The sequence below is a fragment of the Pongo abelii genome, chromosome 23 (assembly GCF_028885655.2).
Source record: "Pongo abelii isolate AG06213 chromosome 23, NHGRI_mPonAbe1-v2.0_pri, whole genome shotgun sequence".
Taxonomy (NCBI): domain Eukaryota; kingdom Metazoa; phylum Chordata; class Mammalia; order Primates; family Hominidae; genus Pongo; species Pongo abelii.
Genome location: NC_085929.1, coordinates 25,996,072 through 26,021,482, shown reverse-complemented (window position 1 = coordinate 26,021,482; position 25,411 = coordinate 25,996,072). Strand labels below are relative to the sequence as shown.

Below are 25,411 nucleotides of genomic sequence, written 5' to 3'. Positions count from 1 at the left end.
ATCTGAAAGAACAAGCGAGCAAAATAGACAAGGAAATTCACAAAGGGTAATAACAAAATAGTAATCTTGACATATTCAATATATTTGTAAACAAAACAAAGTGACATTGCCTTAAAAATATATAGAGGTATCAATAGAAAAACAGAGAAAGCTCCTGAAAGAACTCACTATATTAATTTTCATTTGGTTGCAGGCACAGAAATTGACTCAAGCTAGCTCAACTCGAAGACAGAAGCAAAGCCCTTGATGATGATCGCTTTCCAGCTTTTTCATGAAAACGTAGGAAATTTAAATACTTTGAAGAGGAGTGGGGAGAGAGTAAAGTGCCTTTAAGAGGAAAAGTAAAAGTTTTTTTTTTTTTTAAAGGGAGATCTCATTGTTAGTGGCATTTTAAGAGCCTTGAAGCTCAATGAACCAAAGGAAATGTCAAAGAAGTGAGGTAGCAAGCCATGCAGGCCTAGGGGAAGGGCATTCTAAGAAAGACAATAGCATGTGCAAAGTCTTTGGATTGGGAAGAATGTGATTTGCTTAAGGAATAGCAAGGCCAGTGTGTCAAAATAGTGCATCATTGGGGAAAACAGTGGAGAAGCATGACAGAGAATGAAAAAGAGAGGAAGGAGGTAGGCAGGGGCCAGATCACTGGAATCTACAGTTGGCAATTAATGACCATATGTACTCCTTAAGAGCATGCTTTAATGAAACAGCAAACAACAGTGTTGATAATACCAACCAATCACTCAACATACAACTACAACATTCATATTTTTACCACAGAAACAGAATACGGGAGGTAAGTATGAAAAGTCTGTAGATCTATTTATATACAGTAGGAGTATCTACCTGAGACAAGAAAAACTGGCGCGCACACACCCACTTGCACACACATACCCTTTCTTCAACTAAAGAAAGGATTCAGGCTGTAATTTTAGCAAAGTGTCTTAACCCAAGCAAAGTAACTGAAAAGACCTAGTATAGTGTTCAAGGTGCAAATCAATCAAATGAGTGTCAGGCAAATAAATACAACAGAATCTACGGATCTACAGTCAGAAAATTTTCTAAAATGTAGATAATCTACTCACAACTTCTTTGTTATCTGCACTGCCTTCTACTCTAAGAGGGATGCTAAAAATCTCTTCCCGGATTTTTGTGATAGCTTAGGAAATTTAACTAGATTGAGGAGGGAACAAAGGAGTGGGGATAGATAAGGTACCTTTAAAAAGATATCAAGGAAAAAGGGAGAGATTTCTCCAGACCTATGTCTACAGCCAAGATGGCAGATTCCTTGACTGGTGAAGACAGGCTGCTGGGCACCTTGGTCGGGGGTGGAGGAACAAAGGATGGCACCAGAACACAAGCAGGGAGACAACTCCGGGAGTCCACAGAGGCAGCCAAGGCTGCTGATGTTCAAGAACCAATACTCAAAAGGTACTCCAGAATACTGTGAAACAGCCCCTGGGGAGAGCAAGGGAAAAAGATTCACCCATAGTACAGATTAGATAGGATAGATCAGATGAAGGACATTAACTCTAAGTCTTAACACTTACTGAATTAGAGAGACATTTCTTGCACACTGGTGTGTGTCAGGTAAGACCCAAACAGCATTAGTGTCAATAAACCGGGAAACTACACATACAACAGAATAACTGCAAGCTGTAATACATTCATGTCCAAGGCAAGACATAAAGTTGCAAGCTTCACATGTTCAATTAGGGTAACATATATATGCACAGAAAAATATAAAGCCATTATGGGTTTAAATTCAGTCAGTCACCCTGGGCTATTTTTGTCCACTGTACCTACTGTTCTTGGACAGTCCTCATTCCAGCTTAACAGTGGGAAAACTAAATTTAGCCCAGTCCAGGAACTGGACAGACACCACTTGTTTGGCCCTTTTCAGTTAAAACTATGGGTCCAGTATAGTTCAAATTATAGATATTAGGGCTTCTTCCCTTTGGGAAACTTGCTTTACAGCTGTGGCTGAGAGGAATATGGCCAGTTCATTCTCCACTAACGGCTAGCCAGAAGGGAGAGGACAGGGAATGAATCAAATTCACCTTTAGATCACAGAACAGGAAGTCAGCTAGTACCAGGCACCATTCTATTAATTTTATTGCTATTTCATCTCAAACCAATGATACATGGCGGCTGTTTGATGTCTGCAGGGGCCCTTCACCAAACAAAAGCATTGTACTATGAATGGTTTGGCTTCCTTGGATGTTTTCAGGTAGGTAAAGACACTCTGAAGCAGTGTTCCTTTCGACCTGGCCCCAAGACGAGAATGAATGTGTGCCTATCCCTCAACTAGAACAAAGAACCACTGCTCTCCCTCAACTAACCTCCGCCTTCTTGGTCTCTGCTCACGCAGCAGCTTCTCTTTCAATTCCACATCCTGGCTTTTCAGAATCTTTTCAGGTTATTTTACGCCAGCACAGCAGAGGCACTTCTGGGAATTCAGCAGCAAGTGGGCCAGGGCATAACAAAGCCATTCCAGTCTGACTAGAGTTAACCATGAAATGTTGAATGCATGGAAAAAGCTGTAAAGAAAACTAAGTATTTCAAAAATTCTATGAATTCTATATATAGAAAAAAGAGCTTTCAAGCTTAGGAGTAACACGAAATACCAAAACAATAAATAGGTGCCAGCCGCAGTGGCTCACACATCCCCACACTTGGGTAGGCTGAGGCAGGAGGCTCCCCTAAGGTCAGGAGTTCGAGACCAGCCTGGGTGACATAACGAGATTCCATCGCTACAAAAAATTAAAATAAAAAATTAGCTGGGTGTGGTGGCTGCGCCTGTAGTCCTAGCTACTCTCCAAAGGCTAAGGCGGACGAATGCTTAAGCCTGGGAGTTCAAGGCTGCATTGAGCTAGGATCACGCCACTGCACTCCAGCCTGGGTAACAGTGAGACCCTGTCTCTAAAGTAAAAAAAAAAAAAAAAAAAAAAAAAATTAAAAGTAAAAAAATAAATTAATACCTTTTTCTCTCTCACACATACATACACAAACACCTTTTATGTGTTAAGCCAGATACAGTTAACATGAAAACCAGATGTTTTAAAATAATACCTCAAAATTCAGATCAAATAATATATATCCTAAATCTTATTTAAAAAGTCATATATAATCCACTAGTTTCACTATTTTTGGTGCTACTGAATAATGTATGGTTTGTATTTTTTGTTTTATGAAGTTTTTAAATTTGGTTTGAAATACTTGCTTTAGATTTACTGAAACTAGAATTAATGGGACTTTTTTGAAATTTTGCTTTTACACCTGGGGAGTGACGGTTCGGAGTCAGATGTGCTCACAGTTATGGATGCTACATCCACTGATCCTGGCTGAAGAGGTTCCAGCGACACTTGAATAGTAACTTTTGTTTCAGGAGGTAATCCTTCTAGTTGCTTAGGCTTCTTAAACATTTGATGACACTGGGTCTTGTGCTCCATTTTCTCCTTGAAAGTTAAAAACTGTAGCCGGCACTTGGAACACTGGTGTGCACTCTTTCCCCAGTGGCCCCTATAATGACACATGTATGGTGTTGCTGTTTTGAAAATTTTGAGACAAAAGGGACAAAGCAAATTCTTTGTGTTTTCATGGCACGTTCTAAAATGTGTTTCTACATCAGCAAAGACCGACGATCTATAATGGCAAACCTGGCACACATAGGGCATTTCGCCAGGCTTATGATGGTCCTTCATGTGTTGTAAGAGGACCTGATCTGTTTCAAATGACAATTCACAGATCTTACAGACAGCAGAGGGCTCCTGGGCAGTGTGGACATTTTCGATGTGACACTGTAGCTGGAAGGGAGTGGGAAACTGCCGGTGGCAGTGCTGGCAGGTGGTGTGGTTTTCCCAGCTGTCGTTCCTCTGCTTCTCAAATTCCAAATGATGCTTCACGTGATTCATAAACTTAACATTTTTTAGAACTTTCACACAGCTGAGGCATTTAAAGGTGGTGTGAGTCTTCTGTTCTGGCTGCCCATCTCCTTTATGCTGTCCATAGTAAAAGTCACTAAGTAACACAATGGGATTTTCTTTCTTGGGATCAAAGGTCTTGTTTTGACCTGTTAGACTCAAAATGTCTGTTTTTGCCAATTCATTTTCCCTATCAAGATTTGTATTTATAGGCTTGAAATGGATATTGTCCTTTGGAAAAGCTGCTGGAAAAGGTGCTCCATTCTGAACATGGCTTAATGAGGTATGAACATTGTTTGAGGGTGTACTTTGCTGAGTATTCATTGTATGAAAGGTATCTGAAGGGGACGAAGCTGAAGAATTTCCTTCCATAATTCCATCCCTGAGTTTAGCCCTTTTGGGATTTATGCTGTTTACTTCGAAAGTGGAAAGTCGCTTTGATACACGAGGACTTTCATTTATACCTCCTACTGAAAGTGCTGCACTTACTGGATTATGCAATGAACCTGTGAATGTAGTAATCAAAGGAGAAGGTAATTCTGAAGAGTTATTAGGCACAACTTGTGGTGAACTATTTCTATAATCAGGTTTAGACAAAGGCTCAATAATAATAGGACTATCTGTTGATCTCGATTCAAGTTGGGAAGCTGGCAGGACGGTTACTGCTTCTGATGTAAGGGTCTCATGACTTTTAGGCTGCAATTTGTGAGCAGTATCTTTTCTAAGGTGACCATACTTTTTTCTCCTTGACCAGGAACCCGGGGTGACTCTGTTCAAAATGTTTGAAACGACTGGTTTTGAATTTGAAGTCACCCCAACAAAGATTAGCTCAGCATCTTCATTTACATGTTCCACACCAACAAAGATGAGCTCAGCATCTTCGTCATCTACTTGTTTGGCTTCTTTTATGTTCTTCTGTGGTTCAGGCTCTTTCTCTTCCTCACATGATTGTTCCATTTTCTAATTTTTTAATTCTTGAATGGTGTGGCCACAAGTCCCAATGCTTCCTTTATATAAACTGCCACCTAAGTACAAACATACATCAGTAAGTACAGGAAAATGCATTACCTTATTTAATTCTCCTCCAAAACACTGTTTTTATAAACATCACTATTTTACCAACAAGGACACTGAGACTGAAAGAGGATAAATAACAGCTTAAAACCTATGATAAAAGATCAGGTTCCTATGAATCTAAAATCATAACTTTGCTGTACTGATTGTGCTCTATTCCATTTAAAAAAAAAACAAACCTACCAGCAGCTAATCACTAGGCAAAATTATATGGCAAAGGACACACATTTTTACGAGGGCATCACTGTGCAGTGCTTAGAAACATGGGCTTTGGAGTTGAAGAGTAAGCTGGAATCCTTAGTCTGCCACAAACCAGCTGCTTCCTCTTTAGCAAGTTTTTTACTTTTAAATGTATTTTGTGATCTTAAAGGCAAAAATTCTTATTTCTTAGACTTACAGTAATACCTGGTTTTTTAAAAGCACCACCTATTCAATGGCAGCTTGATTTGTAGTGGAATTGGAAGAAAATTACATTAAATGTACATATCTCAATTGATTCATATATAGTAAGCTCATAAACATTAATATAGAAAAGAGGTATTAAATTTATAGAGTTATAGTGCCCACACATAACCAACAAACAGCATAGCACAATGTCAAGTGCCAGGCAGATAATCTCATCCCAACTCATGGCCTTAATTATAATCCATTCACTAATGCCTCCTAAATTTTCCCCTCCAGGTCTGACTTACCCACTGAACTTAAAACGCAACAGTGCTTCCTCCTCAATCTCTTCTCCACATAGCAAGCAGATTGATTGTGTTAAACAAAGTCAGACTGTATCATTGTTCTGCTCAAAACCCTCCAATGGCTTTCTGATTGAGAGTAAAAGACCAAGTATTACCAATGCCTAGAAGACTACACTACCAACCCCACATACTGCTCCTGCAGTTATCTCACACTACTCTCCACTATCCACTTCACTGTCGCCACACTAACCTCCTTGCTATTTATTTTATTTATTTTAATTTTTTAAATTAAATTTTATTTTTTTGAGATGGAGTCCCGCTTTATCACCCAGGTATATATTTCAGCTCACTGCAACCTCCACCTTCCAGGTTCAAGTGATTCTCGTGCCTCATCCTCCTGAGTAGCTGGGACTACAGGCACGCACCACCACATCCAGCTAATTTTTGTATTTTCAGTAGAGATCGGGTTTCACCATGTTGACTAGACTGGTCTCAAATTCCTTATCTCAGGTGATCCATGTGCCTTGGCCTCCCAAAGTGCTAGGATTATAGGCGTGAGCAACTGCACCTGGCCCTCCCTGCTATTTCTTGAACATACTAAGCTCTTTTCCTTGCTCAAAGCCCTTGTTCCTTCCAATATGAATGATCATTTGGGTATCTGCATGGCTAGCTCCTCACTGCCCTTAGGGCTCTATTCCAAGTATCCCTCTCTGTGAGGTTCTCAAATATTCCAACCAACCTCTAACCCATATTCCTAATCTCTTTTCCCTTTTCTTTCATCCCCAAAGCCCTATCACCATTTAACATATTACAATCCTATTTATTTGATTATTTTCTATTGTCCATCCAGTGGAACTTAAACTCAAAAGGGCAGGTATTGTACCTTTTGTTGACTGTTGTATACCCAGCACAAAGAACAGTGTCTGGCACAGGACAGGTGCTCAACAAATACTGAAATTTGTTAAATGAATCAATAAATAGCGACTCTCCGTCATAAGATCCTTTATTTTTAAAGAAGATTATGCTCCATTAATTCCACATTTTCTATGAATTTACTCTGAGAACTTTATCCATTGGAAATTCCGTAGGCCAATAAAGGACTTAAAGCTGCTAGCTTTTTACAAATATTTGACCACAACCAATAGTTTAAAAAAAAAAAAAATTATATGGAGCCCAATTACACAAGCACATACACATAAATAATAACTACCTTTACTACACAGGCTGCATTCTAAAATTTTCTATTTCATTTTTCTTGTCTTTTTCTTTTTTTTTTTTTTGAGACGGAGTCTAGCTCTGTTGCCCAGGCTGGAGTACAGTGGCGCAATCTCAGCTCACTACAACCTCTGCCTCCCGGGTTCAAGCAAGTCTCCTGACTCAGCCTCCAGGGTAGCTGGGATTACAGGCACATGCCACCACACCCAGCTAATTTTTGTATTTTTTAGTAGAGACCAGGTTTCACTGTGTTGGCCAGGCTGGTCTTGAACTCCTGACCTTGTGATTCATCAGCCTCGGCCTCCCAAAGTGCTGGGATTACAAGCACGAGCCATGGATTACAAGCCTGAGCTGCGCCCAGCCTCATTTTTCTTAAATTAACCACTGACCCACAAAATCAAGTTAAGCCTCAACACTAGGTCACTACTAGTTGTTTCAAAAACTGGTCTAATGCTAGCAAAATGTAGGCACTAGAAACCAAGGTTCATAACTCACCAATTTCTAAAAACATATCAAGATTCACTGTATCCCAATGTGGACCCTTCAAATCAGCATAATCCAAAGCATAAAAATTAAACTGACATCTAATATATGCCATGCACATTGTTTTAATTTTAATTAGGATATCAGTATCTAATTTTGGAACATATAGACAATATTTATTCCTATAAATATGTGTATCACCTTGAAAGTGAATTTAAAAAGAATACAATATTAAGCATTGTCAACTATATACAAACTGATGTATCATGAATAGTGATTTACAGCTTAATTAGTAGATATATAATGCCAGAAAAAATATAAGGCAGATATGAATACACTGCTCTCTGGAGTCAACTAAAATTGGTTTAGTCTGTCTATATACAACTTCAATCGCCTAACTCCAGGATGATGCCACCTAGCCCAGTGGTTCCTAAGCATTACTGACATCTGGGACTAGATAATTCTTTGCTGGGGGCTGTCGAGAGCACTGTAGGATGTTTAGTAGCATCTGTGATCTCTACCCACTAGAAACCAGCAGTAGTCCCCCAGGGTGGCAACTAAAAATGGCTCCAGGAATTACCAAATGTCCTGTGGGAAAACTCCTGCCCAAATCCAATCTTCTTCTCAGGATCACTTCCACAGTTCCAGTAACTACCTCTAGGTAATTCTAAATATATTTTCTAACATCCTCTCTAAAGAAAATATCTGGCCGGGCACGGTGGCTCATGCCTGTAATCCCAGCACTTCGGGAGGCCAAGGCAGGTGGATCACAAGGTTAGGAGTTGGAGACCAGCCTGGCCAACATAGTGAAACCCTGTCTCTACTAAAAATACAAAAAATTAGCTGGGCGTGGTGGTGGACACCTGTAATCCCAGCTACTCAGGAGGCTGAGGCAGGAGAATCACTTGAACCCAGGAGGCAGAGGTTGCAGTAAGCCGAGATCACGTCACCGCACTCCAGCACGGTGACAGTGCGAGACTGCATCTCAAAAAAAAAAAAAAGAAAATATTGTACTTCACAATCATTAATATTCTCCAGTATCCTAAAAAATCAGACTATAATCTGACAACATGGCCATTAGATTTATCTGAAGATTAATTAATTATTGTTATTATTTTTTCTTTTTCAAGACGGAGTCTTGCTCTGTCACCCAGGCTGAAGTGCAGTGGCACGATCTCGGCTCACTGCAACCTCTGCTTCCCGAGTTCAAGTTATTCTCCTGCCTCAGCCTCCCAAGTAGCTGGGATTACAGGTGCGCCACCACGCCCAGCTAATTTTTGTATTTTTAGTAGAGACGGGGTTTCACCATGATGGCTGGGATGGTCTTCATCTCCTGACCTCATGATCTGCCTGCCTTGGCCTCCCAAAGTGCTGAGATTACAGGCGTAAGCCACCATGCCCGGCCAATCTGAAGATTAATTTTTAAAGCCCCCAAAAGTTTATGATTTACTAAAGTTATATGGAGGGTTTGTAGACAGAGTTAGTACTAAGATGCCTAATTCCTGAATTCTGGTTTTGTGCTCTTTCTGCTAAAACTGACTTAGTGCACACCTATTTCTGATAATATTGCTGTTAACTGCTTAGTCTTTAAGAATTAAAGTGTCTCATTGGATTCATTTTTTCACTCTCTATTTTTTAAACCTGTTCAAACCTCCTCTACCTCCCAGAAAATGTCAAAGTACCTTATAAGCCATTTTAAATAACTTTTAGAGCATCGCTCATTCTACCTTTCATGTCCATTCCTATTAATGGCCCTCAGCCCAGGCTGCAACTTCTAGGTTTAGGTCTACTGGTTACTTCATTTTTGTACACTTGTACTAGACCCTAAATTGTTCTGTCTCTTTTCTCTGTCCTTCAAATTATATAACACACCAACACAAGATGGATCTTAAAACACAACTGTAATTATATCACTCTTCTATTCCTAAGCATTAAATGATTCCTCCAATTCTAGAGAATATTTTACGTATACATAATTTGGGTTATGCTATGGGCTGAACTGTGTTCCCCCCACCCCCAAATTTGTATACTGAAGCTATAACCCCCAATGTGATGGTATATAGAGATGGGGCCTTTGGGTGATAATCAGGTTAAGATGTTCATGAGGATAGGGCCCTCATGATGTGATTGGCGCCCTTATAAGAGGAGATACCACAGACACTGCTTCCTCTTTCTGTCATGTCAGAACACAGCAAGAAGGCTGTCATCCACCAGCCAGGAAGAGAGCCTTCACTAAGGAACCAAATTGTCCAGCATCTTGATCTTGAACTTCCCAGCCTAAAAATGTGAGAAATGAATTCCTGTTTTTAATAAACCATCAAACAAGCAAAGAAGAAAAACTTAAACTGGGTTCTAATAACACTGCTGGACTTCCTAACCAGTTGCTCTTGGTTAGATTTTTGGCTGTTGTCCATACTGATTAACCCTTCATCCAACCATCATTCAAGATGAAAAAGAGGAATAGAGCAAGGATCAGGAACAAAGCTAATAAGTTAATGAACAAGTTCATTAAGAACAAGGGTGGCATTAGGCCATGAGAGTTTTCTTCTCCTCTAGATGTCCAGAGACCCTTCTCTACAAATGTCCACCAATGGATGAATGAATGCTTATTTTCCAATTTGCCAGAATCTTGAGATACTGGGGTAGGGAGGTTAGACATGCAAAGACTATCAGATCTAACAGATTTGTCCTCAAAAGTCAATTCACACCCCTGTGATGGGAGAAGCCAATAGGAGGGCTTCAATTCCAAAGAAAGCTGAGAGATCAGTGGATGATAACCCACCTTCCAGATTATTTCTGTGCATTCAAACAATGGCCCTTCTAGTAGATCACTGTTACAGCCACACAAGTTTTTTTCAGGCATCAGTCCCACTTGAGTAACTTCTATGATTAGATTTTAGGCCACCAGGACTCCTATGGTACCTATCCCCACCATCTTCCCTTGCCTATCACTTTCTTCACCCCACTGCTTCTTTCTCAAACTTGTCCCCCACCCCCACAAATAACTCTACACATTTGCTGTCTTAGAATTCAATGCCCATTAAACAGAGATCCTTGCAGTAAATGGGAGTTTTATAGGATCCTTAAAACTACAGCAAACATTTGTATTCCATCCCAGGGCAAATAAATAAAATAAAATATAACTTTTTCATAAATATTTTTTAATAAATACTTTTTCAAAAGTAAGCTGAGGATGGTAGAGAAATGTAAAATAGGGTTGAAACTAGCCTGAGAGGCCAGGTGTGGTGGCTCACGCCTATAATCACAGCACTTTTGGAGGCCAAGGTGGGTGGATCACTTGAGGTCAGGAGTTCGAGACCAGTGTGGACAACATGGGGAAACCCCATCTCTAATAAAAATACAAAAAATTAACCAGGCATGGTGGCGCACACCTATAGTCTCAGCTACTCAGGAGGCTGAGGCACAAGCATCTCAGGAGAAGTTGCAGTGAGTTGAGATTGTGCCACTGCACTCCATCCTGGGTGACACAGTGAGACTCAAACTTTGATCTTAAATTCCTGCGGTTAGAATATGAAATTAATGACTCCAGGTTTTTAAACTAGCTTGGAATAATGAGAATAAAGCTGGAGTAGGAGCTAGGACAACTCCCTCAAATCCTGGCTTTGCTACTTTCTAAGATTTGGGCAAGTTATCTAACCTACTTCAACTTGAGTTTCTGGCATAAAATATGAGTCCTAGTTAATTTGAGTTTTAAGAGAAATGAATGAGATCACAAAGATGAAAACACTTGTAAATGGGAAATACAAGGTGAATAATTTTTTGTGTTGTGGAAAAAATATAATGAATAATCCAGTTGTCTTAGCAAAAAAAAAAAAAAAAAAAAAAAAAAAAAAAAAAAAAAAAAAAAAAAAAAAAGGCCAGGCGCAGTGGCTCACGCCTGTAATCCCAGCACTTTGGGAGGCCGAGGTGGGTGGATAACCTGAGGTCAGGAGTTCAAGACCAGCCTGGCCAACATGGTGAAACTCCATCTCTACTAAAAATACAAAAATTCGCCGGGCATGGTGGTGGGCTCCTGTAATCCCAGCTACTTGGTAAGAGAATCAATTGAACCTGGGAGGCAGAGGTTGCAGTGAGCCAAGACTGTGCACAAGACTGTGCCACTGCACTCCAGCCTGGGCAACAAGAGCAAGACTCCGTCTCAATTAAAAAAAAAAAATTAAAAAAAAAAAAATCTAGCCTGAGAGTCTAGGAGGGGAGTAACTATTAAACCAAGGTCGTTCCTTATCGAAAGACATGACAATTTCCACAGACTAGACTGAGAGAAAAATGAAGAATTTACAGATCCTTACTACTATTTCCACTCGTTACCTCTCTGACCTTTTAGTGCATGTCCAAATTTACCTTCTCCATGAGACTTATTCTGACTACACTACGTAAAATTACAATTCTCTTATACCTCCTCAACTTCTAAGCCTGCTCTATTATTTTTTTCCTAATTCTATAACATCATCTTCCATTTCACCAGAGAATTTGCATTTTTATTATACTTACTATCTTTCTTCCTCCACTGGACTGTTTGTTAGTTTCTTCTGTTGGAGTAGTTTGTTTTGTTTTTGTTGTTGTTACTGATTTCTCTCAAGTGCCTAAAGCAGTGCCTGGCACACAATAAGCACTCAAATATTCATTAATGGAAAAAGGTTATCTAGAAGTAGTCAGAAATCAATTCAAAAAGGTAGACTGAGGGAAAAAGTGGAAAATGTTCAAATGTGGGAAACAGCCAATTTTCTTCAAGTCTGGGAGCTCCTAAGGTGTACTGTTAGAGGAAATGTGACAGCCCCACAATCCTGGGGTTCAGAAGAAAAATATGTATGGCCAGATCTCATCATAAGGACCAATAGTTTGGGGAAGCCTTTCCTCAGAAGAGTATGTGTGTGGTTAAAAAGTTGTGTGTGGTTATAACAACGGTTTACTAGAGGCTGGGCACGGTGGCTCACGCCTGTAATCCCAGCACTTTGGGAGGCCGACACAGGCAGATCACAAGGTCAGGAGTTTGAGACCAGCCTGGCCAACATGGTGAAACCCCATCTCTACTAAAAATACAAAAATTAGCCAGGCATGGTGGCAAGCACCTGTAATCCCAGCTCCTCAGGCAGGAAAACTGCTTGAACCCGGGAGGCAGAGATTGCAGTGGGCCGAGATTGCGCCACTGCACTCCAGCCTGGGTGACAGAGCAAGACTCCATCTCAAAAAAAACAAAGAAAAAACAATGATCTACTAGAAGGGCCATTGTTTGAATGCACAGAAATAATCTGGAAGGTGGGTTATCATCCACTGATCTCTCAGCTTTCTTTCGAATTGAAACCCTCCTATTGGCTTCTCCCATCATGGGAGGTGAGAATTGATTTTTGAAGACAAACCTGTTAGATCTGATATGTCTTTGCATGTCTAATCTCCCTACCCCAGTAGGAGTGGGATCTACTCTTTTTTTTTTTTTTTTGAGATGGGAGTCTCGTTCTGTCACCCAGGCTGGAGTGCAGTGCCGTGATCTTGGCTCACTGCAACCTCCGCCTCCTGGGTTCAAGCAATTCTCCTGTATTGGCCTCCCAAGTAGCTGGGACTACAGGCCCATGCTACCACGCCCATCTAATTTTTGTATTTTCAGTAGCGACAGGGTTTGACCATATTGGTCAGGCTACTCTCAAACTCCTAACCTCAGGTGATACACCCACCTTAGCCTCCCAAAGTGCTGGAATTACAAGCGTCAGCCACTGTGCCCAGCCTGGGATCTACTCTTAAGCAACAGAGAAAATCAGTCATTTTTCCCCTTTTCCTTCCCTTCCTCCTATGAACAGAATCTCGGTCTCCATCTTTAAAAAAAAAAAAAAAAAAAAAAAAAAAAAGGCCAGGTGCAGTGGCTCACGCCTGTAATCCCAGCACTTTGGGAGGCCGAGGTGGGCAGATAACCTGAGGTCAGGAGTTTGAGACCAGCCTGACCAACATGATGAAACTCCATCTCTACTAAAAACACAAAAATTCGCCGGGAATGGTGGTGGGCACCTGTAATCCCAGCTACTTGGTAGGCTGAGGCAAGAGAATCAATTGAACCCGGGAGGCGGAGGTTACAAAGAAGATCTGACAGGGTGGCAGTTCAAACTAAAAGTGGTCTGATAGTTCAGAGTCAAGTTTCTTCACTAAAGCTGAGTTTTTAAAGGGCTTGAAGAATGATTTAAAGAGGGGTTGTAGAGGACCACAAAAAAGACAACTAAAAAAAGGCATAACAAAGTCAATTTGTTCAATGCCCAGCAACAGGGTGAAGTTAAGGGGAATGGTGGAATAAGGACCTACAAATAACTGCTGCTTCATAAAAGCAAAGAGAACACTAGCAAAAACTACAAAAATCTTGTTTTTCAGATCCTGAAAATTAACAAAAGCTTGTAAAAATCAAAAGATTTTATTACAAAATGGTTTGGCAGTTCCTCAAAATGTTAAACATAGACTTATGATCCTACAAATCTACTTCTAAGTATACACTCAAAGAAATAAAGGTACTCAAGTACATGTATACATGTTTATAGCAACAATTCATAATAATCAAAAGGTGGAAACAACCTAAATGTCCATCAATGGATGAATAGATAAACAAATCATGGTATATACATACAACAGAATGTTTATTCAGCCATAAAAGAAACGATACACTGATACATGCTACAACAGGGTAAACCCTGAAAACATATCATGTGAAAGAAGTCAGGCACAAAAGCTCATATATTGTATGATTTCATTTACAGGAAATATCAGAAATAGATAAATCCATAGATATTTAACAAAGATTTGTGGTTGCCAGAAGATACGAAAGGGAAAATGGTGAGAAACTGCTTAATGGGTAAAGGGGTATTACTTTGGAATGATGGAAATGTATCAGAACTAGATAGAGGCAGCACACATACAGTATTACAAATGCACTAAATGTCACTAAATTGTTTATTTTAAAATGACTGATTTTATGTTATGTGACTTTCACCTCAATGAATTATTTTTTAAAAATAAAGAGGGCATATTACTACCAACCACACAGAAATAAAGAGAATTATAACGGAATACTATGAAAAATTATCTGTCAACAAATTAGATAACCTAGATGAAACAAATTCCTAGAAAGACACGAACTAATGAACTGACTCAAGAACAAACAGAAAATATGAATGGATCCAAAACAAGGGATAGAATTAGTAATCAAAAAACTTCCCCAAAGAAAAGCCCAAAATCAGATAGCTATGCTAGTAAATTCTTAACATTTTAAAAAGAATTAACACCAATCCTTCATTAACTCTTCCAAAAATTAGAAGTGGAGAGAAAACTTTGCACATCTTTCTATGAGGCCAGTTATTACTCTTATACCAAAATCCAACCAAGAAATCATATAAAAAAAGAAAACTACAGGCCAATATCCTTTTTTTTTTTTTTTTGAGATGGAGTCTCGCTCTGTCACCCAGGCTGGAGTGCAGTGGCGTGATCTTGGCTCACTGCAAGCTCCGCCTCCCAGGTTCACGCCATTCTCCTGCCTCAGCCTCCCGAGTAGCTGGGACTACAGGAGCCCACCATCACGCCCGGCTAATTTTTTTGTACTTTTTAGTGGAGACGGGGTTTCACTGTGTTAGCCAGGATGGTCTCGATCTCCTGACCTCGTGATCCGCTCGCCTCGGCCTCCCAAAGTGCTAGGATTACAGGCGTGAGCCACCGCGCCTGGCCAGTATCCCTTACAGAAGCAAAAATCCTCAACAAAATGTTAGCAAACAAAATCTAACAACATATATAACGATTACATACCATGACCAAGTGGGATTTATTTTAAAAATACAAGGATGGTTCATTCTATGAAAATCAACCAACATTAACTTCATTTTTATTTTTTTTTAATTTTAATTTTTTTTTTGAGTCGGAGTTTCATTCTTGTTGCCCAGGCTGGAGTGAAATGGCACGATCTTGGCTGACCACAACCTCCGCCTCCCGGGTTCAAGCAATTCTCCTGCCTCTGCCTCCCGAGTAGCTGGGATTACAGGCATGCGTCATTACGCCCAGCTAATTCGTTTGTATTTTTAGTAGAGACAGGGTTTCTCCATTTTGGTCAGGCTTGTCTCGAACTCCCGACTGCAGGTGATCCGCCTGCCTCAGCCTCCCAAAGTGCTGGGATTATAGGCATGAGCCACCGTGCCCAGCCTATACCATTTTAATAAAGGACAAAAACTACACCTGCCTGCAGAAAAAACACTTGACAAAAGCTAACATCCTTTTATGATTTGAAACAACAAAATGAATAGGAATAGAAGGAAACTTTCTCCACCAGACAAAGGCATCTGTATGAGACTCACAGCTATTATAGTATCATACTTAATGGTGAGACTGAAAGTACCCCTGCCCCTAAGATCAGGAACAAGACAGATGTCCACTTTAACCACTTCGACTCAACACTGTACTGGAGGTTCACAGCCAAGGTAATTAGGCAAGAAAAGGAAGCAAAAAGCATTCAGATTGGAAAGCAAGAAGTAAAACTATAATGGAGATGACAAATACAAATAACTCAATTTTTTAAAAGGGCAAAGAACTTGAATAGACATTTCTCCAAAGATGATATACAAAAGACCAAGTAAATATATTCAGTGTCATTAATCATAAAACCAATGCACATTAAAACCACCATGAGATACCACCTCACACCTACTAGGATGACTACTATTAAAAAACAAACATTGTTGGAAAGAAATTAGAATCCTCATGCACGGTCACTGGATTGTAAAATGGTATAACTACTATGGAAAACAGTACAGAAATTCCTCATAAAATTAAAAACAGAATTACTATATGTTCTAGCAATCTTACTTCTGGGTATACATCTAAAAGAATTGAAAGCAGGGTCTCGAAGAGATATTGGCACACCCATATTCACAGAAGGACTATTAAAATAGCCAAGGGGTGGAAGCAACCCAAATGTCTACCCAAAAATGAATAAACAAAACATTATATATATATATATATATATATATACACAATAGAATATTATTCAACCTTAAAAAGGAAGAAAACCTGTAATGCTACATGTTAGAACCTTGAGGATATTATGCCAAATAAAATAAACCAGTAAAAAAAGACAAATACTTTTGTATAATTCCACCTATATGAGGTAACTAAAATAGTCAAATTCATAGAAACAGAAAGTAGAGGCCGGAAGCAGTGGCTCACACCTGTAATCCCAGCACTTTGGGAGGCTGAGGTGGGCAGATCACCTGAGGTCAGGAGTTCTAGACCAGCCTGACCAACATGGCAAAACCCTGTCTCTACTAAAAATACAAAAATTAGCCGGATGTGGTGGCAGGCACCTGTAAACCCAGCTACTTGGGAGGCTGAGGCAGGAGAATTGCTTGAACCCAGGAGGCAAAGGATGCAGTGAGCTGAGATCACGCCACTGCACTCCAGCCTAGGCAACAAGAGAGAAACTCTGTTCCAAAAAAAAATTAGCTGGGCGTGGTGGTGGCACACACCTGTAGTCCCAGCTACTCCGGAAGCTGAGGCAGAAGAATCCCCTGAATCCGAGAGGCAGAAGTTGCAGTGAGTGGAGATCACACCACGGCACTCCAGCCTGGGCAACATACCAAGACTCCATCTCAAAAAAAAAAAAAAAAACCAAAAAATCAAAAAACAGAAGGTAGAGTAATGGTTACCAAAGACTAGGGGCAGAGGAAAAGGGTGAGTCTGTTGTTTGATGGGCATTGTTTCAGTTCTGCAAGATGAAAAAGTTCTAGAGATCTGTTTCACATCAATGCAAATATACTTGAAACTATTGAACTATTAATTTAAAAATGGTTAAGGTGGTAAATTATATGCGTTTTTACCACAATAAAACAATTCATTTTAAAAACAGTCCCCAATTGGGCATGGTGGCTCACGTCTGTAATCCCAGCACTCTGGGAGGCCAAGGTGGGAGAATCACTTACAGTCAGGAGTTTGAGACCAGCCTGGCCAACATGGCGAAACCCTGTCTCTACTAAAAATACAAAAATTAGCCGGCATGGTGGCATGCGCCTGTAATCGCAGCTACTCGAAAGGCTGAGGCAGGAAGAATCACTTGAACCCAGGAGACAGAGGTTACAGTGAGCCGAGATCATGCCACTGCAGTCCAGCCTGGGCGACAGAGTGAGACTCTGTTAAAAAAATAAAATAAAATAAAAAATAAAAAATTAAGCCAGACACAGTGGCTCACGCCTGTAATCCCAACACTTTGGAAGGCTGAGATGGGAGGACTGCTTGAGCCCAAGAGTTGAAGATCAGTCCAAGCAATGTAGTGAGACCCCTTCTCTACAAAAAATTTAAAAACACAGGCACAGAGTGGCTCATACCTGCAATCCCAGTATTTTGGGAGGCTGAGGGAAGAGGACTTAGCTCAGGAATTCCAGACCAGCTGGTACAACACAGTGAGACCCTACCTCTACAAAAAATTAAAAAATTAACCGGATGTGGTAGAGTATGCCTGTGATTACATCACTGCACTACAACCTTGGTACCAGAGCAAGACTGTCTCAAGAAAAAAAAAAAAATTTAAATTTAGCTGGGCATGGTGGCACACGCCTGTAGTCCTGGCTACTCAGGGGTGGAATGAGGCAGGGTGGCAGCTGAGATGGGAGGATCACTGGAGCCTGGGAGGTCGACGTTGCAGTGGGCCATAATTGTGTCACTGTACTGCAGCCCGGGCAACAGAGCGAGACCCTGTCTCAAAAACAAACAATAAAAAAATGGGCAAAGGATCTGAACGCTTCTCCAAAGAAGATACACAAATGGCCAAGAAGCACATGAAATGCTGCTCAACATAATTAGTCATTAAGGAAATGCAAATGAAAATCACAATGAGCTATTACTTCACATCCACTAGGTTAGTTATAACCAAAAACAATCTCAAGTGTTGCAGAGGATGTGCAGCTATCTGAAACCTCATATACTGCTGGTGGTAATATAAACTTGTACTTTGGAAAAGTTTGGCAATTGCTCAAAATTTAAATATAGAGTTACCATATGACCCAACAATATCACTCCTAGGTATATACCCAAGAGAACTGAAAATATAACACATATATAAGCTAGCTGGAATACAGCCATAATGCTGCTACAAAGTGCAAACAACCAAATGTAAATTAATTGATGAATGAATAAACGAACCGTGGTATATCCATACAATGAAATACTATTGAGCCATAAAAAACTGAAGTACAAACAGGCATACAATACAGTGTACCTTAAAAATACACTAAGTGAATAACACCAGACACAAAAGGCCACATATTTTATTATTTTACTTATACAAAATGTCCAGAATAAGGCAAATTCATAGACAGAAATAAAGTAGCAGCTGCCATGGGCTTGATGAAGAGGAATGAAAGGAATATAGTAGGTTTGAAAAATGGCCCCCAAAATATCAGATCCTAATCCCTTAAACCTGTAAATGATACCTTATTTGGAAAAAGGATCTTTGCAGATGGGAAAATTATCCTGGACTATACAGGTGGGCCCTAAATGCCATCACAAATGTCCTTGTAAGAGAAGCAGAGGGAGATTTCACACATACGCTAGGAAAAGGTGATGTGAAGACAGAAGCAAAGATTAGAGTGACATGGTCACAAGCCAAGGAACGTTACATCCACAAACTAGAAGATGCAAAGAATGGATTCTCCGCTAGAGTTTCCCAGGGGAGGACAGTCCTGCCAACATCTTGATTTAGGTCTTGTGAAACTTATTTTAGACTTCTGACCTCCCGAACTAAGGGAGAATAAATTTTTGTTGTTGTATGCCACCAAGTTTGTGATCATTTGTTATAGCAGCCATGGAAAAGTAATATAGGGAGTGACTGCTAATGGATACAAGGTTTCTTTAGGGTTGATGAAAATGTCTTGGAATTGGATATTGTTGATGGTTGTACAATTTTGTAAGTATATAATACTAAAAACCATTCAATTTCACACTCCAAAGGATGAATTTTATGGCATATGAATTATATTTCAAAGAAAAAAAATGCCTAGCAACAGGCTGGTATAACCCTCCATCTCCCAACAACCGCTGCTAAATTTTCAAAGCACCATTAAGCAGACTCAATTCGTAACAAGGATAATGGAACAATGCAAGTTAATCTAGCCAACAAAAAGAATTAAGCTAGTATCAGGTGGTCAATTTATAAATTGTAGTGGGAGTCATACACTCCCAAGGATGCAACAGTTATGTCTCCTTGCAGAGTGAACTCTTCTCCGATACCAAGGACTTGGAAGACCAAATAAATTATACGTAGGATTACCAAATATGCTGGTATGACCAAGACAGTTGCAGTTTAAACTTCTATCTCTGTGTAATTATGGATAGTGCCACTCTTCAATCTTTAATATAAGTCCTTCAGTTTAGATGATAAATTACATAGTCAACCTAGTTATAAGGAATCTAGAGGTTGTGAAAAGCTGTGAGAGCATATTCTATGCAGACCACATAGGTCCTATCATGACTCCCTATGTAACCTGGGTCTCTGCGAATGGGAAGCTCCCAGGGAAAAAAACTCAGTTAAGACTTCTGCAGAGCATTCACATTTTGTTTCAAACTTATACAACACTAATGCTTAAGCTCAACTCTCAGAATTGTATTATTCAGTATTATCCAAATGACTGATTATACACTGAAGGGAAAAAACAAGGAATGGACCTATACACACTTGTAGTTTACAAGTATAAGCTAACAAAGAATAAGATTAAAATAACTTGCGCCAGGCCAGGCGTGGTGGCTCACGCCTGTAATCCCAGCACTTTTGGGAGGCCGAGGCAGGTGGCTCACGAGGCCAGGAGTTTGAGACCAGCCTGACCAACATGGTGAAACCCCATCTCTACTAAAAATACAAAAACTTAGCTGAGAGTGGTGGCACACGCCTGTAATCCCAGCTACTCAGGAGGCTGAGGCAGGAGAATCGCTTGAACCTGGGAGGCGGAGGTTGCAGTGAGCTGAGATTGTGCCACTGCACTCCAGCCTGGGCAACACAGCAAGACTCTATCTGGGGAAAAAAAAAAAAAAAAAAAAGCTTGTGCCCACATTAACTAAGTGTTAAAAGCCAAAAGGTGAAAGTCACTATTCTCTTTTCACATATCAAATTGACCCTAAGGTAATATTGCTGCATTAGAACTGAGCTGGTGGGAGGGATGTTAAGAAATTAGGGAGAAACTGTTAATCTACAGAAAGACCATCATATAAGGTTGTGTGTGTAGCCAAACATACACATTTGATGTTCTGATGTTTGCTATTTTAGTGGAACCATAGCTATAAAATGTATTCAATCAGTAGAATTAAAACATATCCCAGTCCACAAAAAACTAAAAGAGAAATTATACAGGAATGATCAAGAATCTGCACAGTTCTGATAATCTCATGACTAGAGAGAAAAGGAGAAGGGGAAGCATCAAGGTGGTATTTGAGAGGAATTTGAGAAGACCATTCCTTCAATAAAAGTTTGGTAGGCCAACAAGGTGCCATGTATTGGTCTGGGGATATAGCAGTGATCCAATGTCCTTCACTTCAGGGAGCTGACATTCCAGAAGAGGTAGTCAAAAAATAATGTTTTTTAACAAAAGTAAGATGGTTATATAAACACTAGGGAGAAAAATAAAGTAGGAAATGGAGGCAGGTTGATATTCATATAACATGAATATGGCTATCTGGGGAAGAATACTCCAACAAAGGGAACAGCAAACACAAAGGCTCTGAGACTGGAGCACTTAACACATGCAAGGACTGATCAATAGGCTAACATACGTGGACCAATGAAAAGAGTGACAAGTTAGAAATGAGATAAAAAATGAGCTGTTTGTGGCAAAGGAAAGCCAAGATCATGTAGGCCATTCTAAATTCTTCAGCTTTGGCCGGGTGTGGTGGCTCACATCTGTAATACCAACACTCTGGGAGGCCGAGGCGGGCAGATCACCTGAGGTCAGAAGTTCGAGACCAGCCTGGCCAACATGGTGAAACCCCGTCTCTACTAAAAATACGAAACTTAGCCAGGTGTGCTGGCTCTTGCCTGTAGTCCCAGCTACTCGGGAGGCTGAGATAGGAGAATTGCTTGAACCCAGAAGACAGAGGCTGCAGTGTGCTGAGATCGTGCCACTGCACTCCAGCCTGGGTGACAGAGCAAGACTCTGTCTCAAAAAAATAAATAAAAATAAAAATAAAATAATAATAATACAAAAATTAGCTGGGTGTGGTGGCAGGCACCTGTAATCCCAGCTACTTGGGAGGCTGAGGAGGAGAATCGCTTGAACCCAGGAAGTAGAGGTTGCAGCTGATTAGAGGTCATGGAGATGAGAAGGAGCTGGTAAAGGAAATTAAAAAAAAAAAAACAATTATTCACAGCCATTCAGGTGGGAGGGGAATCCAGAAAGAGAAGCATCCCAGAATCCAATGAGGAGGAGAAAAGGAACAACTACAATATATGCTGCCAATAGATCAAATAAAATCAAGAAAATCAACTAAAACTGACTAATGGATTAAGCAAAGTGGAATTCATTGGTGACCTCGACAGCAGTGGGTTTAAGGAAGAACGAGAACAGGAAATAGCAAATATGGACAACTCTGGAGAAATTTTCCCGTAAGGACAAGCAAATACAAACTAAAACAAGCAGATGGGAGATGTGGCATCAAAAATGAGATCTTTAAGGTGAGGTGACGGTACAGTCAGTATGTTTGCTATATTAATGATCTGGAGAGATAGAAAACTTAACCCTAGACAAAAAGTCTTGCTAGAATAATATCCTTAAATAAACAAATGCACATGTAGAGGTTCTGGCCTTAGCAAGAAGTCAAATTATTCACCCAGAGTAACAGGACAATGCTTTGAGATCCTATGGAAAAGGGTTAAATGGTGGATAAATGGCTGCAGTGGCCATCCTGCAAGATGGCCCTAAATGAATCCCACTTCCTAGAATTCACATAGTTGTAGCCCTCTCCCACTAACAGGGTTGGCCTGTGGGATCAAGCACATACAGCAGGAAGTGATGGTATGTCACTTCAGAAATTAGGTCATAAAGACTCTACCCTTCATCTTGGTTACAAGGTCTCTTGAATCATTTGCTCTGAAGTAAGCCAGCTGCTGTGACATGAATAGCCCCATGGAGAGGCCCACAGAGCGAGGAACTGAAGCCTCTTGCCAACAGCCCAGTGAGTGAGCTTAGAGACAGATGATCCAACCCAAGTCAATTCCGCAGAGACTGACAATCCAGCCAAAGGTTTGACTGAAACCTCATGAGAGACCTTGAGCCAGAACCAGCCGGCTAAGCCACCCTTGGATTCCAGACCTTCAAAAACTATGAAGTAATAAATTTTTTTTTTATTTTAAACTACTAAGTTTTGAGACAATTTGTTACACGGCAATAGATAATTAATACAATGGGTCTCACTGAGCTGTAATCACAAATTGCTGGGCACAGAATTCACTATAATCTCACCTACTGGCATGCAATGACTTCAGATGACCTCCCCTGTCCTGCTGCATGCAATTACCTCATGAAATACAGTCGCTGAGAAAGAGGGTAGGATAAAAGGAGTCAGCTTTATATAACTTAACATCCATGATGCTCTTATTATTTCTTTTTTTCAAGAGATCTGGTAAAAGAATGCCACTACCACCCTCTCCTTTCTCAAGAAAGCAATTTAGAGGGTTCCGAACGATCTACATCAACAATTGGCCTGAACTAATCAAACGCATCATTTAGATTCCCTCAGTAAAATATTAAATACTAAACAGCTATGTTTCAGCACAGGAAAGGGCAAGAGAGCGAAACTGAAGGAAAAAAGATACAACTTTGGTCCTTATCAGGGAGACTTCTCCTTTCTTACCTCAGGTTTATTACAACGCAACTTTTAAGAACTTGAGCTATTCCAGGCAGAAGGTCACATCCTTGAGGTAACCAGAGAGAAGCATTAGTTACTTACATGTCACAAGAATATTTTCGATCCCACTGCCTACCTGACATTGCCATTTAGGTGTTTATCAATCATCTCACACTTAACAGGAAAAGTGAACTGAACTCCTTTCCCCCAGATCTGTTCCTCCAATCTACCCTACCTTAGCAAAGGAAAACATCCCACCAGCCAACTGCCCAAATCAAAAGCCTCCAAATCACCCCAGGTCCTGGCTCTCACGGGAGGGACTCCATTAGGGTCCCAGGGGCTGCATTAAGAGTCCCGACAGCGACGCAGTAAGTAAGACAAGACGCTGAAGTAGGGGAGAGAGACCGATACATTCAAATGCCTTAAGGGGTCTGGGCCTACAGGTCTCCAGAACCGGGGAGGGCCTGGGGTTACAAAGCAGTTTTCAGATTTTTAAATACATTGAGCGCCAAAAGAGACCCCGCGGGGGCGATGGGGGAGGGGAGCGCACTGGGAGCCAGGAAAGGCCCCTCCTCCAGGAGGCCCGGGCCCAGCCCGGGGGTGGGGGCGTCTGCGTGAGGGAGTGGAGGCTGATGTGAAAGTGGCGCCCGCTGAGATTAGGGAAGGGGGTGTGCGTGAGGGGATCGTGGGACCTGCTTCTGCCCTGCACTCCCCACAGAAAGCGGCTGCATTGCAAAGGCCGCTCCGGCAGCGCACAGCTAAAGCGCGGTGTCGCGACCCGCAGGGCTGCGGCTCGCCATGAAATCCCTCAAATCTCCCCTCGGGGAACGCTGAAGCCGCGCCACGCCCCCGTCCTTACCGGTCCGGATCAGCTGCTGTCCCCGAGCTGCCGGCCACGCACCGGCCCCGGAGGCGCTCCCGGGGCAAAGCCGGCGGCGACTACGCCTCCTCAGGCCCCCGGCGCCGCCGACGCGCACGCCTCCACACGCGCGCGTCCAGTGGAGACCTGCGATTGGCTGCCAGGTGCCGGCGCGAGATCGGCGCGGCTCCGAGCTAGGCGCATGCGCGCGCTCTGACGCCCCTGGTGGCGACTGCTGGATGCGGGGTCAGATTCAGAAGGAGGAGGGCAGCAGCAATGCCCCTGAGGCCTTGGAAGGATCTTGGGTTCCGGATCAGGGTTCCAGGCAGTCAGGGTTCCAGAGCTGAGGGGGTATCCAAGCAGTCAGGGTTCCAGAGCTGAGGGGCATCCAGGCAGTCAGGGTTCCAGAGCTGTCGCAGCCAGGGCTCGGGGTAGGGGGTAGGCTTCCAGTCCATCAGGGGATGGTTTGCCCACCAGAAGGCCAGCTGTTATAATTCTCAGGTGTGGTCCCTTTGTTGACTGTCCATGCTTAAGGGATTGTGACAAAACAACTGAACCTTACATCTGTCCTCTTCTAGTTACATCTGGGGCCAGTTGAATCCAGCCTGCCACCTGTTTTTGTACAGCTGGCGGCAAGCTAAGAACCGATTTCACATTTTTTTTAATGGCTAAAAAAAAGGAGAATAATATTTTGTGGCATGTAAAAATTATATGAAATTCAAAATTCAGTGTCCATAAATACAGTTTTATTGGAACAACAAACATGCCCATTCCTTTAGGTATTATTTATGCCTGTTTTCCTGCTTCAACAGCAAAGTTGATTAATTGCCAGAGACCATATATGAAAAGCTGAAAATATTTACTATCTGGCCCTTTACAGAAAGTTTGCCCACTCAATTTACTTGCAGCTTTGATTTTATTTTTAATTGACCAATTCTGCCAAGTCTATTTTAGCCATCTTTTTGGGGGGCGGGTAAATCGCTTTTGGTTTCATTAATCTATAATGTTATTTTCTTATCTATTTTATCTATTTCTTCCATTCTGTTATTTCCTTCCTTCCTGACTTCATAGGCTTGCTCTGTTACTTCTCATTACAACTTTTGGAGAAAAATGCCTACCTTGTTTGCTTGTCAACTTTTTTATTTCTCTTGTATTTAATGCGATAAATTTACCTTTAAGTACCAGTTTAACTGTGTCCCACCAGTCTGCTTGGTAATATGTTCATTATCCTTCAATTAGTTATGTCCTAATTTTCCTAGTTGTTAGAAATGCTTGTTCCCTGGTGCCGCAAAGAAATAACACTTGAACATAAATTT

The 25,411-nt window shown here is 41.1% G+C and overlaps 1 protein-coding gene across 3 annotated transcripts; it reads right to left on the bottom strand.

The window, feature by feature from the left end:
* Nucleotides 1-323: 323 nt before the first annotated feature.
* ZNF280B (zinc finger protein 280B) lies at nt 324-25,182 on the bottom strand. 3 transcript variants are annotated; one of them, XM_054543077.2, is made up of 4 exons: nt 24,096-25,182; nt 23,243-23,303; nt 5,684-5,806; nt 324-4,942 (listed from the first exon to the last, which is right to left on the bottom strand). In XM_054543077.2, the coding sequence occupies exon 4, from the start codon at nt 4,872-4,874 to the stop codon at nt 3,240-3,242; it is 1,635 nt and encodes a 544-aa protein (XP_054399052.1). In that variant the 5' UTR covers nt 4,875-4,942; nt 5,684-5,806; nt 23,243-23,303; nt 24,096-25,182; the 3' UTR covers nt 324-3,239. The 3 variants fall into 3 exon arrangements, with proteins under 3 accessions (XP_054399052.1, XP_009232416.1, XP_009232417.1); XM_009234141.3 differs by lacking the exon at nt 5,684-5,806; XM_009234142.3 differs by lacking the exons at nt 5,684-5,806; nt 23,243-23,303.
* Between the last annotated feature and the right edge of the window lie 229 nt (nt 25,183-25,411).

Excerpts from the sequence above, each read along its gene's own strand:
- ZNF280B (XM_054543077.2), bottom strand. The coding sequence starts at position 4,874 with ATGGAACAATCATGTGAGGAAGAGAAAGAGCCTGAACCACAGAAGAAC.